General features: G+C 57.2%; 3 protein-coding genes across 5 annotated transcripts in view; 1 reads left to right on the top strand and 2 right to left on the bottom strand.

Annotated features, from left to right (window-relative positions):
- Positions 1 to 2033: 2033 nt before the first annotated feature.
- On the bottom strand, positions 2034 to 8484 carry ATP6V0B (ATPase H+ transporting V0 subunit b). The gene is made up of 8 exons (XM_036388086.2): positions 8345 to 8484; positions 5412 to 5460; positions 4846 to 4929; positions 4335 to 4412; positions 3693 to 3762; positions 3305 to 3356; positions 2726 to 2916; positions 2034 to 2351 (listed from the first exon to the last, which is right to left on the bottom strand). Exons 1-8 carry the CDS (start codon positions 8409 to 8411, stop codon positions 2328 to 2330), a joined length of 615 nt encoding a protein of 204 aa, XP_036243979.1. The 5' UTR covers positions 8412 to 8484; the 3' UTR covers positions 2034 to 2327.
- Positions 8485 to 8745: 261 nt separating this feature from the next.
- Positions 8746 to 12405, top strand: DPH2 (diphthamide biosynthesis 2). Its single transcript, XM_036388346.2, has 6 exons — positions 8746 to 8896; positions 10192 to 10304; positions 10428 to 10648; positions 10841 to 11479; positions 11601 to 11786; positions 11876 to 12405. Exons 1-6 carry the CDS (start codon positions 8750 to 8752, stop codon positions 12004 to 12006), a joined length of 1437 nt encoding a protein of 478 aa, XP_036244239.1. The 5' UTR covers positions 8746 to 8749; the 3' UTR covers positions 12007 to 12405.
- A 453-nt stretch (positions 12406 to 12858) lies between these two features.
- The window catches only part of IPO13 (importin 13), a 30961-nt gene continuing 27279 nt past the window's right edge, over positions 12859 to 16540 (bottom strand). Inside the window, exons 16-20 of one of the 3 annotated variants that reach the window (XM_036388056.2) lie at positions 14299 to 14365; positions 14061 to 14119; positions 13854 to 13943; positions 13523 to 13704; positions 12859 to 13408 (exon numbers count right to left, since the gene is read on the bottom strand). In XM_036388056.2, the coding sequence (XP_036243949.1) occupies positions 13309 to 13408; positions 13523 to 13704; positions 13854 to 13943; positions 14061 to 14119; positions 14299 to 14365 (498 nt within the window). In that variant the 3' untranslated portion in view covers positions 12859 to 13308. Of the gene's footprint in view, positions 13409 to 13522; positions 13705 to 13853; positions 13944 to 14060; positions 14120 to 14298; positions 14366 to 16540 lie in introns of those variants that run through there. The other 2 variants (XM_036388057.2, XR_008508536.1) reach the window with 2 other exon arrangements.

Here is a 16540-nt window from a genome sequence, read left to right as displayed (position 1 = left end):
CTGCAGCCTTTCCCTTCTGCCACCCGCTCAGCTCCCTTCCCCAGCACCTGTGCCTGTTTAGAGCAACCCTGTGCCCCGAGCCCCCTCCTCCTCCCATGCCTGCCTGCTCACCCAAGCGAGGGCTTTCCAGCTCCCTTCAGCAGACAACCTTTCAGCAGAGAACCGAATGGCACCTACCCAGCCCAGCCCTGTTCCACCCCTGCAAACAAGCCCTGCTGAAAGCAGTCCAACTCTTCTCCAGCTCTTGGTTTGGCTCCTCAGCAGGTGGCATTTTTCTCATCGATACCTACACATGGTTACCAAAATATCTTTTAACTCCTGCTGCTGCTACTTCTAAATGAGACTAGGTGTAGGTCCTGGAGCCTTGTTTAAGCTTTTTTTCTCTGCTTGAGCAGCAGGTGTATAGCAGGTGTTTAGTCCAAGCCCTGGAACCCAAGAGTGCACACCTAGAACCACAGGGTGTGCTCACCTTATCACTGCTGGCTATGGTAGGCGGGCTGTGGCTCACCCTGAGAGTAGACCTGATGGGTCTCATGTCCTTGTAAGGGGCCTGGGGGCGAGTCTGGAGCCCACTCCCCTGCCAAAGCTGTGATATTCACAGGCAGGACTGGGAGAGTGGAAAAGCACCTCACGGAGGCACATTTCTGACAGCAGATATATTTCTATCTGGGCAGGGCAGGGCAAGGCCCATCCCTGAAAAACAAGTGGGTGAGTCTTTCAAGACAGCTGCTAACCAGGAAGATGATTAACCCATAAAGCAGTTTCTCTAACTCCAGCACAGCACGGCCCCTCCAGCTCCAGGCATCTCCTTCCTGAGCTTGGTGTGGGTCTGATGAAATGGCTGTGCAGCTCCCACACAAAACAGGCAAAAGTCTGCCCACACCTGACATGCTTTCTTCAAACCAGGCAGGGCCCAATTTGTGTCCTGCCTAGACACAATGTGAGACACAGGTCTCACATTGCTCCTGTGAGAGCCTCCAGCCCCAGGGGACATCCAGCACAGGTAGCAGAGGCAGTGGCTTAGTTTTCCTCCCCAACTGTCATGCACCTAGGGCTGAAATTCACTGCAGCCCCAAAACTCATAGGACAATCTGGAGCAGAGGCAGGAGAGCAGCAGATCTCAGAGGGGTCATGCAGAGGCAGCTGCCCTAGTTCAAGGGCAAGAATCAGCAGGCTCCAGCAGTCTCACTGCTGCCCCAGCCTGTGGCATCCACAGAGGAAGAGACAAGGGCAGCTCTGAGTGTGCATCTGCTCTGACACGGCACTGGAAGATCAGTGCTTTCTCTATGAAGGTATGCTGGTGGAACAGTATGAGGGCCTTGTGCTGGATACAGCAGATGCAGCAGCCTCCAGGCTCTCTGCAGAGCACATGCAGAAGGACCTTGTTCTTCCCTTCCCCAAATAAGCAAATGAGCTGCAGGTCCAGCTGTCTACAGCCAGCTTCCCCACACTATTCAGCACAGCTAGGGACAGGGAACAGAGCCAGCACAAAGTGTCCCCACCCCTGGGACCTCTACCTGGACAGAGGGGCACTGCAGACTGGAGTGCCCCAGCACACAGCCAACACTCACACCAGGGAGCTGATGGCTGGAAGATGTCCTTTGAAGGGGCAAAAATTTCACTTTGTTCTTCTGGTGCTCCCCGGCTGCACGATGGGGCTATGGACACTGTGTACACTCCCCCTACACTAAACTACCTGGATAAGAGCTGAAAGGCACAAAGCAGCTTGTGTTGGGCTCACAATGGGCTGCTAGGAGCCTGGCAGAGGCAATTCAGAGCTGCCTGCTGCCTGTTCCAACAGCCTTGTACCTGCTCCAGGCAGCAAGGCACAGCTCTGAGTTCCCACAGCCCAAAGAGGTCTGCTCTTGCAGCCTGAGAAAGCAACAGAATTAACCCCACACAGGCAGGACACCACCAGGCTCCTGGAACAGGACAGGGATTTTGCCAGAGGCACAGAGAGGAATCTCTGGGGCAGCCCAAACCAGCACTTCTCTCTGCAAACCTCCCCAGCATGCACAGGGAAGAGAAAAAGCTGGACAAGAACCATATTTATTTCACTGACACAGGATTGCACTGATGGTCAATTCTACACACCGGGGATGGGCAGCAGCAGGGCCCCACGAGCTGGGCCAGGCTGCTGGGGGCAGAATTCACACAGAGAAATTTGTTTCTTCCAAGGGGCCGACTGATCTGCAGGACGGGGCTCTACGCGGTCAGGCTCCTGCTGCCGGTGCCAGCATCTTCCACCCCAATCGAGTATAGAAACATTAAATAAGTATATACAGAACCTCTTGGGGTGTGCTGGAACAGGCTGAGTGCAAGAGGGCTCAGCCCATTTTTACTTTAGATGTCTGGAAACAAAGAAAGAAGAGAGGTTAGGTTGTGGCCCACAAACCTCAGCTCAGCATCCCAGTCCCACCCAAACATCCCAGGACCATCCAGAAGCTACAGACAGCTTATGAGTCCCACTGACATGAGTGTCACACAAGGTGCATGCAAGATGACACTCTCGGTGACAGAGGGGCCATCAGAAGGGTACCCAATGTTACAAATAGGCACAGTAAGCTCTGGGAAGAGCTGTGCCACCCCAAACCTTGTAAGCAGCCTCCCCATCCCAATACAGAAGATTGTGCTGAAACCCAGGTGTGTCTCCCTGGGGCTGGAAAGCATCCAGGTGACAGCACCTTGTGCTCCCTCAGGCCTGGTGGCCTCAGGAAGCAGGTACCTGCAGGATAGCAACGATGACTCCAAACAGCCCTATGGCACTGCCAAAGATTTCCACAATCAGGATCTTGACGAAGAGGCTGGCATTCTGGGCATCAGCCAGGGCAGCCCCGCTGCCCACGATGCCCACACAGACCCCACAGAAGAGATTGCATAAACCCACGGTCAGACCAGCTCCAAACATGGAGAAACCTGTGAGAGAGGAATGCTGCAAGAGTAGGATGCAACCCCTTCCACCTGCACCCAGGACATGGTGCAGAAGCTCTGTCTCAAGGTGACAGAAGACCAGGAGCTGCCAAGCCCCAGCAACACTCTGTTTGGGGAGCAGGACTGCTCTGAGGTGTGCCTCAGGTCCCACAGTGCCAGGCCACTGCTCCACCCAGGGGAGGAACAGTGCTGCTGCTGCACAGCACAGCCTGCTGGGCACACGAGGACCTCCAGAAGGTAAGTACAAAGCTGCCTTTTGGCAGAAGAGTCACATGCCCTTCAGACACCAGCAGCCGACCATGGGTGGGTCAGAGGTGGGGTCAGGGTGTGGCAGTGCTCACAGCGACTGCACCTGAGACCCAGGCGTCCTTACCTGCGTGGTAGTTCCTGGCTCCAATCTCTTCTGGGGTGACTCCATTGAAAGGCTGAGAGAAAACACAAGACCTGGGTTAGTGACAAGTCTGTGGTCTCTGGAAGAGATACCTGTCCCTGATAAGCCTCATTTTGGCCAGTCCCTGATTCCATCTCATGGCTTCATGGAATCAGCCTTGTGGGTGCTCTCCCAACCCTCTCTTCATCACAGGCAAGGATCCCTACACAGACCACCAGTCCAGGGGGTCCCAAAGGCACAACAGTGTTCCAAGTGCCCACAGGGCCACCCCTCACCATACTGGCCCATGATCAGCTGTGCCATCCCTGCACCAGCCCCATGGCCTCAGGGCTGGTGCAGGGATAGCTGGGCAGCCCAGGTGCTCCCATACCTCAGCCATGTTACTGATGACTATTGCCATGATGATCCCGTAGATGGCCACGGCCTCACAGAAAATGATGCTGTGGGAAAAAGGCAAAGCCTGAGCACAGTATATCAGTCAGTCTCACCAGTGCCCTGGGGGAAAGACCCCACCCCAAGGAGCCCCTGCCACTTCATTCCCAGCCAGCCAGCCCCCTCCAGAGCCATATGGGAAGCTACCCACTGCTTTACTTTCAAACTAGGGGAGCTGCCAAACACAAAGGCTGGATGCTGATTCTGCTGTGGCACCTGAGTAAGCTGCAAGGATCCTGCTGGAAGCAGGCCTGGGAAGCCTTGCCCTTCACCAGCCTGTTTCTCTCCTTGTGGAAGGGTTGTGCAAGGAGAACCCTTGCCTGGGCAGGATGTGTGATCTCAGGGTGTTTGTTTTGAACACACTGGGCTCATTCACAGTGTGATATCACACAGTGACCCTTCAAAGCAGCACTATGGCTCCTTTAGGGCTCTTTGTTTTGAAAGCAAACAGCATCAGCAGCTCAGCTAGGAACAGTGTGCCAGCAGCACCCAGCTAGAGAGCAGACAGAAGCCTCTTCATTGGGTTGTGACCTGCCCCACTCAGGTGCAGCACTAGAACTAACCCCAGGTGTGTGCTTACCTCACCAGATTCTTTGTTTTGATCCGTGGGGCTTTGACTCCCCCACCAATGATGCTGGAGCCCGTGATGTAAATCCCCCTGTAGCAGACAAGGGTGGTTGGTAGAAGATCTGGGACTCGCAGAATTCTATACAGAAACCAGGATCTTTCAGCTGAGCAAAGAATCAGGCATGCAGCTGGGGACACTGAGCACTCAGCCTAGCCACTCCCAGGCTATGGGTGGCCCCAGGCTGCACCACCTACACCAGCAGAACTGCTGGGGCACAAGAGCCACCATGGACAGCCCGGGCTCAGGGGTACAGCTTCCAGAGACTTCCCTGTCTTTCCACTGCCACTGCTGCCCGTGGGCTGGTCCAGCCAGACCCCCCAGCAGTCCAGCCCCACTGGTGTGGTGACCCACAATCCTACATGTACACACTGCTCTACCCTGCTCTGCTGTGGGAAAACGACAGTGTATACACAGCTACCAAGGTGGGACAGCAGGAGAATGCTGAAGAGTCAGTCCCACTCACCAGGCAGCTCCCACCACAGACAGGGAGATGGCCAAGCCAATGCCCAGGTTGGACCACATGTAGGGTGAGGTCTCTGTCAGAAACCTGGAGAGGAAGAAATGTCCTGAGTTAGCACACAGGCTGAGCCCCCACAGTCACACCAGACAGCCTATCCTAAAACAGGTACCCCTCCACCAAATCATGAAGCCCAAGATGGGTTGGGCAGCCAGACAGCAGGACATGAGAACCTCTGTCTGCCAGCCAGAAACACAGGACCCTCACCTGCATGGATCAAGATCTTCCTCCCAAGCCCTCACTGTGAAGCAGAAGCCTGGGCTTGGAGACGTGGAGGGCAGAGCAGCAATAGCTGCACCAGGACCTCGTGGGGAGCCAGCCACAGGAACACAGGGGCTGCATCCATCCCACCTCCCAGGGAGCAGAGTTCCTGCTCACTGCAGCTCTGCTTCTCCTGCGACGCAGTGACCACTGCCCATCACCCAAAAGCAAGTGCTGCTCCTGGGAGGTACTGCTGGCACTGCCAGCCTCTCACACAGCCCTGAGGATGCCGGAGCTTGCAGGGAACTCACCAAGCCACATCGAAGCGGAAGCCCAGGTCAAATATTGTGTAGCAGATCCCTGGAAAGCAAGAACAAGATGGAAACCTCCAGGGAGGCACCAGCTGGATCCAGCACTGCTGGTTCTTCCCCCACCTGCACAGCCCCGAGGCAAAGCCACAGGAGCACAGCACAGCATGAAGGAGGGGTACTGGGAATACTGGCTCAAGCATGCAGAGCTGTGGGAAAGGGTGTCCCCTCCAAGTCTTACCCCCGTGATGGGCCTGAGATACTGTCAGACCCCATCCCAGTCTTGCCCAGAAGATGATCATGGCTGTTATCACACCCATTTTCTATTTCCTGGCCCTGCTGAGCACCCACAGACCATGCTGAGCTACAGAGTCTCAAGGGCAATCCTCAGCCCTGTGCCCTGCCATGGTCTCCACTGTGGCTCTCCAATGGCTCAGCCCTGCTGGAGAGCCACAGCTCCAGGGACCAGCTGTGAGCCCTTCCCTGCCACAGGAGGGACAAGAGGAGCAAGGCTGTGCCCAGACTGACCGTCACATGCTGCTACATCACCATCCCATCAGTGTTTGTGCTGCTTCCTGAGAGCCCATCAACACAAGAAGCTCCAGCTTCCCTCCAACACCCCCTTTCCAAGGCTGTGGGTTTGAGACATGACTGTTGTTCTCAGTATTTCCCCCAGGATAATTTCCAGATTAAATTTATACTCCAGCACAGGTGGGAGACACCAAAGCACTGTCCTGGGAAACTCAGAAAAGCCCTTCCTTTCCAAGGAGGGATTGCCCTGCTGTGCTCATCTCCCACCAGGAACCACAGCCAAGAGTCACATCCCTGTACAGCCCAGGCACATGCAGAGGTGCCTGCACCAAAACCCTGCCTTACTCTGAGCTCATGAGTGGGAAATGTGGCTGCAGACCAGGAGAGACACTTGCTCTTTGCTGGAAAAGGGAGGGTGACCCAGCCCTAGGGAACAGATAAGCACAGGCATTGTGGCACTATGTGCTCCATGCCAGGCACAGAGTGGGGAGGGACAGTTCTGCCATATCTGACTGTAACCAGTCCCTGCCTGTGCAACGCTGATCCCACGTACGGTGGGGAAAAGAGCAAATGGGAGACTTGTGGAACGCTCCAATGCAGCAAAGAGGTCACTCCTTGTGACATGTCCCACTGCTCCCTGCCACCCCAGAGCAGCAGCCTGAAAGTAGGGGGTGATGGCAATCTGCCCAGCAGAAATGTGGGGGCAGGACCATGCCCTTGCCTGAGCACAGCAGGACAGCTCATCCCACTGGAAGGCCTCAGCACTGCAGATCCCCGGCAGCAGGGATGTCCCCATTATTCTTGTGTGCTCACCCCTCCATGTGCAGCTCAGGTCTCAGCACTCCACTCACCACCCTCAGGGGAGCACACAAGCACTGTTAGGCCCCATAATGGGAGGTGGTAATGCTGATCACTCTTTCTGCCGCAGATTTGGGGTGCCCCCCGCCCCTGTAGCGACACACAAGAATGAAGAATGGTGCCAGCACAGCCAGGGAATACAGAGGGAAGCCACAGCCCAGCCTGCATGTCTGGCAACCTCCAAGGATGATCTTTAGTGCTGGGTCCAGCCAGTCTGTTACTTGTGTTTTGTGTTTGGCTTTGCTGTTTGGCTGTCAGAACAGGAACTGAACCCAGCCAGCCTCAGCTGCCTCTACTCCCCAGAAGTGGTAAAAGAGAGCTACAACCAGCTCAGGGCAGGTCCTCAGGGCACCTTTCATCTCTACAAGAGCAGGTGTAACCTTAGATTCATATGCAAAAGAAACAGGGTAAAGGACACTCTCCTGTGAGCTCTGACTTGCAGCCCTGAAGTCAGGACAGAAGACAGGGCAGCAGGACTGGAGGATCAAATCAGGGCTTAGGACAAAGACAGAAAACACAAAGAGACACTGCTGCAACACTGCATGAAGCAAGACCACTTCCTGCTCAGGGTCTTCCTCAAAAAGGGACTGCAACAGGGCAGGGGAAGTTCAGACTAACTGGGCTCAGCTCAGCAAGATTTTCCAACAGTCTCACAATCCACAGGTGAATCTGCACTGGTGTGAGCTACATGATTCACAGAGCCCCGGGAGGCAGCCCTGGGCTCACCAGGCCCTGGAAACACGAGGGAGTGAGACACCCTTCACTTCTGACTCATTCTCTCCCCTCACCCAAACACTGAAGCAATGGCCAAGTTTTCCCCAGCCTCTGCCTGGTTTGTGGTCGCTTCATTCTGTGCTAAGAGAAAATAACCAGCAGTCCCAGCACAAAATCACCTGCTGGCCTTAGGACAATAAATCCATCCTCCAAAAGCCCAACACCCTCGGCAGCAGTGCATGGGCTGCCATGGAGCAGCTCCACCATCATCCAAACGTGCCTGTTCTCTCATGCTGCCACAGCTTGGCAGGGCAAGGCGATCTCTCCACCCGAGAGACAACAACCATCAGTCTGAAGCATCAGGCTCCTCTTGCCTTCACCTCCCCCAGTCTACCGAACCCCCTTTCGGGCACCAGCACCTTTCTGCTCTCGCACACACAGAGAAGTAAATCAACTGCTCAAACCAGACAGGCTCAGAGCTGCGCATCCATCAGCGACTGGGAGTGACCCGGCACCGCTGGGGACTCCGAGGCAGCAGCCACAGGCCCGAGGGCGCTGCCCAGGCTGGGGAGCCCCCAGCAGCACCCCCAGCCCCGCCGGAGAGCACGGACTAGCCCGAGGGAGCGCCGCGGCAACCGGGGCCTGACAACGCTGCACGTCTCACCGCCCGGCTGCCTTTCACACACCAAAGCAACACTCCCCACCCTCCGCAGCACGGGCAGGAACCGCAGCCACCCCTCGGGCCCGGAATCCCCTCCCGCCTCCCGGCTCAGCCCCGCAGCCCCCGGTCCCCCCTTCTCCACGGCCCTCCCTGTCCCCCCCCCGGCGCTGACCGACGCCGAGCAGCGTGGTCCAGAAGGCGAGGCCGAGCCCCGAGTAGAGCAGGGCGAGCCCCGTCATGGCGGCGGCGGCGGCGGCACCGGGCGGCGCGGCGGGAGCGGATCGGGCCGGGTCACCTGACCCCCGCGCGGCACCTGACCGGAACTGCAGCGCCCGGACGGAAGTACCGGAATGCCACCGCTGCCACCGCGCCCGTTTATTGGCTGCCTGGTTTGACAGTGGCGGGGGAACTACACACACCATAATACACCGCGACCAGCACGTATTTCCATTGGCTGCCATCACCTCTCCACCCCGTTGTGGGCGGGACTTGTAGGGGCGGGGAATGCAGAGCCGAGCTTCCATTGGCCAGCGCCGCGCCGCAGCCCGGAAGCGGGCGCGGGGTCCCGCGTGCCACCATGGCCGCGGCCTTCAGCAGCGATGGGGAGGCCGCGCTGCGGCGGGAGCTGCGCACGGCCGCGGCGGCGGCACCGCGGAGCGACCTCGACGGCTTCTACGAGATGGGCCGGGCCGCCGCCTTCGTACGGGATGGCGGGTTCCGCAAGGTGAGTGGGACCGAGGGTGGGCTGCGGCCGCCCCCTCTGCCGGTGCCTCACAGGATTGTTAGCGTTGGAAGGCTGATCTGGAGATCATCCTGTCCCTTTGCCAAGGCAGGGGCACCAGAGCAGGTTATACAGAAACGCGCCCAGATGTGTTTGCAATGTCTGCAGTGATGGAGGCTCCACGGCTTCCCTGGGCAGCTGTTCCAGTGCTCTGCCACCCACAGTGTAAAGAACTCGTTCATGTGTTAACATGAAACTTCTTTTGCCTTGGTTTATGGCCATTGCTGCTTCCGCTGTCCTGTTGCTGGGCTCCACTGAAAAGAGTCTGGCACCGTCCTCTTGGCACCCACCTTTGAGATATTTATATTATAAATGAGATAATGTCCTCTTCCAGGCAGGACAGGGTTAATTTCTGCAGTAGCCTGGAGGGGGCATGGCCACGACCCAGAGGTTACTCTGTCCCACTTCCCATCACTTTCTGGAGACAGGGAAGGGGTTCTTCCCAGGTCCCATAGTGTGGCATGGTCAGGTATTGTCAGAGCCCTGCACTGAGCACTTGTGTGTGAATCATCTGTCTCTTGTACATTGTTATTAATAGTGCTGCTGTTACCACTGGTTTTCTTATTTAATTTGCTATTTTCAGTAAACTGCTCTGATCTTGACCTGAGATCTTTATCCTTTGTGCTTCCAATTCTCTGCTCCATCTGGCTGCAGGAGGAAGGAGAGGGAGGAGCAGGGGAGTGGCAGCATGGTTTGGAGAGGCTCTGGGAGCACTGAACTGGGGAGCACCATTCCCAAACCACAGCAGATCTCCTCTCAGTCTTCTCTTGTACAGACTAAACAGGCTCAGCTCGCACAATCTCTCCTCACAAGAGAGATGCTCCAGACCCCCATGTGAGCTCTGCTGGACCTTCTCCAGCAGCTCCTTGTCTTTCTTACCCTGAGGAGCCCAGAACTGGAGGCAGTACTCCTGATGTGCCTCATCAGGGCCAAGTAGAAGGGCAGGATCATCACTCTGAACCTGCTGGCCACACTCTTGCCAATGCACCCCAGGATCCCATTGGCTGTCGTGGCTGTAAGGGCCCTTGTTGACCTGCATTAGGTTTCTCTCTGCTTAATTCTCCAGCCCATCAAGGTCCTGCTGCATGGCACAGCCTTCAGGTGTATCAGCCACTCCCCCCAGTTTCATATCAGCAAACTTGCTGAGGGTATATTCTATCCATTCTATCCATTCTGTCCCTTCATCTCACCCTCCCCAGTGCCTCATTCCTGTCTGCCTCACCCCTTGTTCCCGCCAGGTCGCCCTGCAGTTCCCTGACGAGCTCTTGGCAGACGCGGTGCAGGTGGCAGGCGGGCTGGAGGCAGCCACCGGGGCCGAGATGTTCGTGCTGGGAGACACCACGTACGGCAGGTCCGTGTGGGGCTCCGGAGAGTGTTCTGGGCTTCCCCCGCGGGCAGGAACGGGGCGGTGCCAGGGAGGAGGGAGAGCTCCGTGCTGCAGAGCCTGTCTGACACCGCGTTGTTCTCCTCGCAGCTGCTGCGTGGATGAAGTGGCTGCCGAGCACGTGGGTGCCGAGGCAGTGGTGCACTACGGCCCAGCCTGCCTCAGCCCCTGCAGGAAGCTCCCGGTGCTGCACATCTTCGGGCAGCAGCCGCTGGACGTGGGGCGCTGCGCAGAGGCGTTCCGGGAGCTCTACCCCGAGCAGCAGAGCCGTGTGGTGGTGCTCAGCGATGTGGTGTACGCCCATGCGATGGGTGAGTGCTCCGGGGCAGGGAGGGGGGTTCTGGTACTGCTCTGAGCTCTGCAGAGCTGCCAGGGTCAGACCAAGCAGGCATTCCTTCCCCAGACACTGGCAGCTTTGATTTCTGTCTTCTCCCCTTATCTGTTACACCTTCTCCATGTCAGGACTATGGCCAAGTTTTGTTCTCACTCCTCTCTTTCTTCAGGTGAGCTGGAGCAGCAATTGCGCCCTGAGTACCCCAATATCATCTTCTCCAGGCTGGTGTGTGGAGACCCTCCTGGCCCCGCAGTTCCTGGCGAGGAACGGAAGTTTGGTCGCCAGTTCCTGGTGGAAGCTGCAGGAGGGCTTCAGGACTATGCCATGTTCTATGTGGGAGCTGAGGGCCTTGCCCTCACCAGCTTCATGCTGACCTGGAACCACTGTCCTTTCAGTTCCTTCAATCCTGCCACCGGCTGCGGCCGCCGCGAGACCCTCAATGTCAACCGGGCCCTGATGCGGCGCCTGTACCTGGTGGAGCGTGCCCGGGATGCCAGCGTGGTGGGCATCCTGGTGGGCACCCTTGGTGTGGCGGGCTACCTGGCCCTGCTGCAGCACCTCCGAGAGCTGCTGGCCTGGGCCGGCAAGCGCAGCTACACCCTGGCCGTGGGGAAGCCCAACCCCGCCAAGCTGGCCAACTTCCCAGAGGTGGACATCTTTGTCCTGGTGGCCTGTGCTCAGAACTCCCTCCTGGACTCCAGTGACTTCTACCGGCCTGTTGTGACCCCCTATGAGCTGGAGCTGGCCTGCAACCCAGCCCGTGAATGGACAGGGAACTACCTCACAGACTTCCGAGACCTGCTGCCAGGTAATAGCTACAGACAGCTGCCCAACACCCTCCCAGGGCATATTGCACCCAGCTGCCCTGCCTGTAAGCTGTGCTTGCTCCAGGACAGGTGGGCCAGGCTAATGTTGCCATTCCCTGGCAGGTGCCTGTGCGCATGTTGAGCTCCCCCTGGCTGTTCCCGCAGAGGAGGCTGTTCCCGATGTCTCCCTGATCTCAGGGAAGATGCGAGCTGCCCACCTCTGTGGCCGCCTGTCCTCTCAGCCGCCCCCCAGCACCGCCCTGGCCTGCAGGGACCAGACATGGGCGCTCGCAGAGATCAGCCCTGCAGGTTTGTGTTGGTACCGTGGTGGGGCTGAGCACTGGTGCAGGGCAGTGCCACCTTCTTGCTCTGGGTAACAATTCCCTTTCTCCTTCCAGCCTCCTTCCTGGAGTCCCGCAGCTGGAGGGGCTTGGAGCAGCAGCTGGGACAGACCCCAGTCTCCAAGGCGGTGCAGGGCCGACGAGGGATTGCCATTGCCTATGAGGATGAAGGGTGTGAGCAACCCTGATTCAGCGCCACTGGCACCCAGCCAGGAGCAGGGGTGTGTGGGGGCCCTGCCATTGCCTCCCACTGGGTGCACTGCCAGCACCTTGCTGGATGCAGCCTTGGGTCAGTAATACTGCAGTGGGAGAAGAGCAGGAGTTGCATGTGTGTTCAGGAATGCCTGTGGCACCCTGAGGCTCATGGCCAGGGCAGCAGCAGGGCCAGGAGCAACAAGCACTTGGCCCAGACCCAGTCTCCAAGGGCTCCTTCATCCAGGGCGGCTTTGTCCCTACATGGAAAGGTCACAACTTTGCAAGAGCTGACAGTGCTGGGACTTGAGGCTTTTGTGGACTACTGCTGCTAACTAAAGCTGAAGAGGATTTGTGAATGAACTGTTTTTTAGAATAAAACATGGGCTGAGGAACACAGTGTCCCAAAGTGAAAAACGCATCCTGGTGCCCACTGGGGAGCAAAGCCCTCTGTGTCAGCTAACAACACCTGGAGGGAACAGAAAACCTGAACCAGGACCTCTGACAGTAAAAGCACAGGCTGGGCTGGGGTATTAGGGCAAGGGCAGGGGAACTCTGAGCACAAACAAGCCCCTCAGCTGCTCTTATGAAAGGGAATGGGGTGCACACATCCTGTGCTGCAGGAATGACCACATGTTTGGCAGGGGTGGAGCCCAGCCCCTCTCATGTGAGGCACTGCTGTTTATGCTCCATACTGGGCAAGCAGGACAGACTGTTTTTTGCCATCCCTCCCAAAGCCAGGGAGACACTGAGGTGTCCTAGCCTTGATTTTACCCCCTCCACTTGGTTCTTCCCCAGAGGGAAGAGGGAGGCAAAGTCTGGGCACTGCAATAATGACAGCCACAACGTAGAAATATTCTTAATATAATTAGGTGCAGGGCCTCCCCCCTCCCAACCACACGTACAAACGAGCAGGGGGCAAATCCCCCCGCCCAGCCAGCCACTGCTGCAGGCACAGGGTGGCCTCCCTGCTGCGGGGAAGGGCTGGGGAGGGGCTGGTAGCCTGGGGACAGGGCAGCCTGTGCTGGGACAGCTCTGCCCAGGCTTCCCCTGCCCCGCCACCACCTCCTGCAGCCAGCACTCCTGTTCCCTGCGAGGAGGGAGCATGCTGGGGGAAACAAAGATGCTGACACCGAGATGCAGCCACCAAATCTAGCTGAGGAGCGTCCCGAGTGGGTTAATTCTAGGTGGAGGGTTATTCTATGAGCCGTACTGCAGCAGGGCAGGGAGGATGGGGGGGCTTTTCCTTGTGGGGAAGAGCTGGTCCAGGCAAATCGTCCACGGTCCTGGCCAGGTGCTCAGTAGTCTGCTGTGTATTCTGTACCATGCAGCCCTCGGCACAACAAGGTGAACTCCTTCACCATCTCCTTCACTCGCCGCTTGTTCACACGCTCTCTGCTGAGACAGAGGGAGGGGACAAACATGAAGTAGGACAGCTGCACTAGACCATGCAGGGGGGTCATTCCTGTGGGAAATGGGGGGCACAGCTGCCAGGGCAAGTGGCACACAAACCTGAGGATCTGCTGGCTGAAGTTTTCCTTCTGCTCTGGAGTTACTCGGGCCGAGGGGAAGCCATCCTGCTGCATGGCCTCCTTGATCCAGACGCTCAGGAGGCTGAAGCAGTGCTTGTTCAAGGCAAAGAGGATTTCTGCAAAGTGATCCATGAGGCTGCGGGAAGCCTGGCCACCGATGCCCTGCCACAGAGCAAACGACATGCTGAGCCCACATTGTCACTCCCTGCTCCCACCCACGCTGCTGGGCTCTCTGCCCCTGGCTCTGCAGGGATGCTCTCAGGAATAGAGCCCAGTGCTGCCTGGGGAGCCCATGGTCTAGCATCTCTCACCTCCAGCACTGCCTGCAGCAGCGCTTTGCCATTCTCATGCACGACCTGTCCCACCGGGGCGATCTCTCCACAGCGGGGCAGCAGCTCCGTCTGCAACACAGAGGCCAGGCTCACTCAGTGCCAGCACAGGCTCCACACTGCAGCACTGCCCGACCTCAGCCCCACACCCAGCTCTCAGAGAGGACTCCATGATGGCATCATACTCACAAAAAAGCCACAGGATGCTTTGACTGTTGGGGCCTCAGGAAACTTGAGTGAAAGGACACCTGCAGGCAAAAATTACTCAGGTTAGCAGCCAGAAAACCTCCGGGCCATCCCAAATCAGCCCTGTGGTCCCCTGCCCTTCACCCTTCCTGTTCTGCACCCAGCTCTACAGGAGGAGCAGGCTGGCTTCTCCTCAGGGTGATTTGGAGCACATGCCCATGCCCATGCCCATGGTACTCACCACATTGAAACACTGCTTTGACATCCAGGTTGCTACACAGGAAGAGATCCGGCTTCCTTTTCAGAGCCTGCAAGGCACACAGACAGGCAGCATGAACCCAGCGCTGCAGAGGCAGCCAGGAAGCCTCCAAGGAAACCCAGTGCCCCAGACAGCCTCTGCCTGGACACACACTTACCTGAGCACACCCCCAGGAAAGGGCAGATTCACACAGTACAGCAGGAAACCATCACTTTACCCCTCCCCAGAATATAATTCAAACAGCCAGGCAGTTTGCTACACCCAGGATCTGCTGACCCCAGGAGCTGAGGATAGGTGCCACAGTGGTGTGCAAACACTCAGACACAGAGGGCTCCTGTCCCATCAGAGCAGATCAGGCAGCAGCCCCTCTCCCAGGACAAGGGCAGCCATGCAGGGCTCAGCAGAGACCAGCCACCCGTGTACTTTGCTCCTCTCCTGAAGATGCTGGCATCCCTGGGGTCACAGCAACTGGTTCAAGCAGTAGCCCCAGACTGCACCAGATGATGAGATGCCAACATTTCTTGGCAATTCCTGAGCAGCAAGTCTGAGATCGAGAAAGCTCGGGGTTTTTTAATGCCACACAATGATTCCACCAGCCTCTGCGCAGGTCAGGCACTGCTGCTGGAGACACCCTGAGCTGTGGTACCTTGTGCAATGACTTAGTCCCCCTGGTGCTGGCACTGAGCAATTACTAGGTGGAAATGTTTCAGCCTGCACCCTCCACTCCATGGGAAGGGTTTTTGACCTGCCTCAGTGAGCCCTGCTGTATTAGGCAGCCACATCCATACCCTGACCACCATACCCACTGCTGCAGAGAAGCACTGGGAATGGCAGCCATGCCTCCTGCCCTGCTGTCACTGCAACACCAGAGACAGCAGCCATAGCACTGGAGCAGCCCTGCTGTGTGCCTGGAGATCAGAGAGCAGCATACCAGGGCAGGCAGCCCTTGGGCTGAGCTCTGTGTGGAGCCACTGCTGCCCTCTGAGCCTTTTCCCAGGGAGAAAAGCAGGGACAGCTCTCAGTCAACAGCACCCAGGACACACAGCCATCTGCCCCTGTGGTCTCTACTTGGTACAAAACAGACTTAATTCCCACCCCATCTTCTCCAGGGAAAGTCCAGAGCCATCTGCCCAGTGCAGATGCTGGAAAACAAGATGAGGAGCAAGTTTCAGAGTTACTCCATCTCCTTTCTGACCTTTTCTATCACACACTGCAAAAGAGGATTCAGTTTTGGGCACAGAAAGCATCGCTGTACCAGGTGGAGATGGCACAACTGCAGGTACCTCTCCCTGCTGGATACAAGCAGAGAGCTTCATGGGGCGACCAAGGGCCACGTTATACCTGTGTGTGTATATACAGGCTGTGCACCACTGCTCCTGAGGCACTGGCACCAACATCAGGAGGTGAACTGCTGGCTGAGCAATGGTTTAGGAACATATCCACTCATCGAGGCTGCTGCTGTACAGCTGGCCCCATACAGGACAAACACTTGCAAGAGATGTTACAGTTTTAGCCCTGGGACACTACCCCTGCTGGGGCCCTACTGTGAGCTCCAGAGCAGGGACTGTGAGCCTTTCCCCCCTGCAGCATGCTGCTCAAGGGCAGCTGGCGCCCATGATAACCACCCAGCTGCAGGTTCCTCCACCCTGCCCATCCATGGGTTTTAACCTGAGTCCTGCATGCCTCAAGTGTTTCATCTGGCACAAGTCTTCCGATGTGCTCAGGTTCCCACCTACCTGCAGGGTGCTTCTCCCAGCCAAACCAGACCTGCTGCAGGCAGAGCCCCCCCAGTTCTCCTGCAGATTCACTGCAGCATCTGCTCCTCATTCCGTCAGTGCCAGGGGGAAAAACATGTCAATATTGGGACAGCTCCTTCCCATAGGACACTTAGCAGAGTGCAAGCCCAATGCAGACCTGGTACATATACATAAGTCTAATGTAAAAAGAGATGCTTTTTACCCCCACAAGATGGGGCCCTGTGGAACTTCTCCCATAAGAAAGCAGCACCAGGCAGGTCCAGCTACTCTTTCCCAACACCAGGTATGTCCAGCTAGTCTTTCCTAGCACCAGGAACCCTGCTCCAGCTCTAGGACCTCTTCTTGCCAGCCCATCTTCCCCGTCTTCTGCCACAGCACCTCTGCTGACACGGGGGAGGGTCTTTAAATGCTTTCAAACATCCCTCCCATATCCTCTGCATGAGCAGCCACTGCAGAGATAGGCACTC

This window comes from Molothrus ater, chromosome 9 (genome assembly GCF_012460135.2).
Source record: "Molothrus ater isolate BHLD 08-10-18 breed brown headed cowbird chromosome 9, BPBGC_Mater_1.1, whole genome shotgun sequence".
NCBI lineage: Eukaryota > Metazoa > Chordata > Aves > Passeriformes > Icteridae > Molothrus > Molothrus ater.
This window is presented reverse-complemented; position numbering and strand designations above follow the sequence as displayed.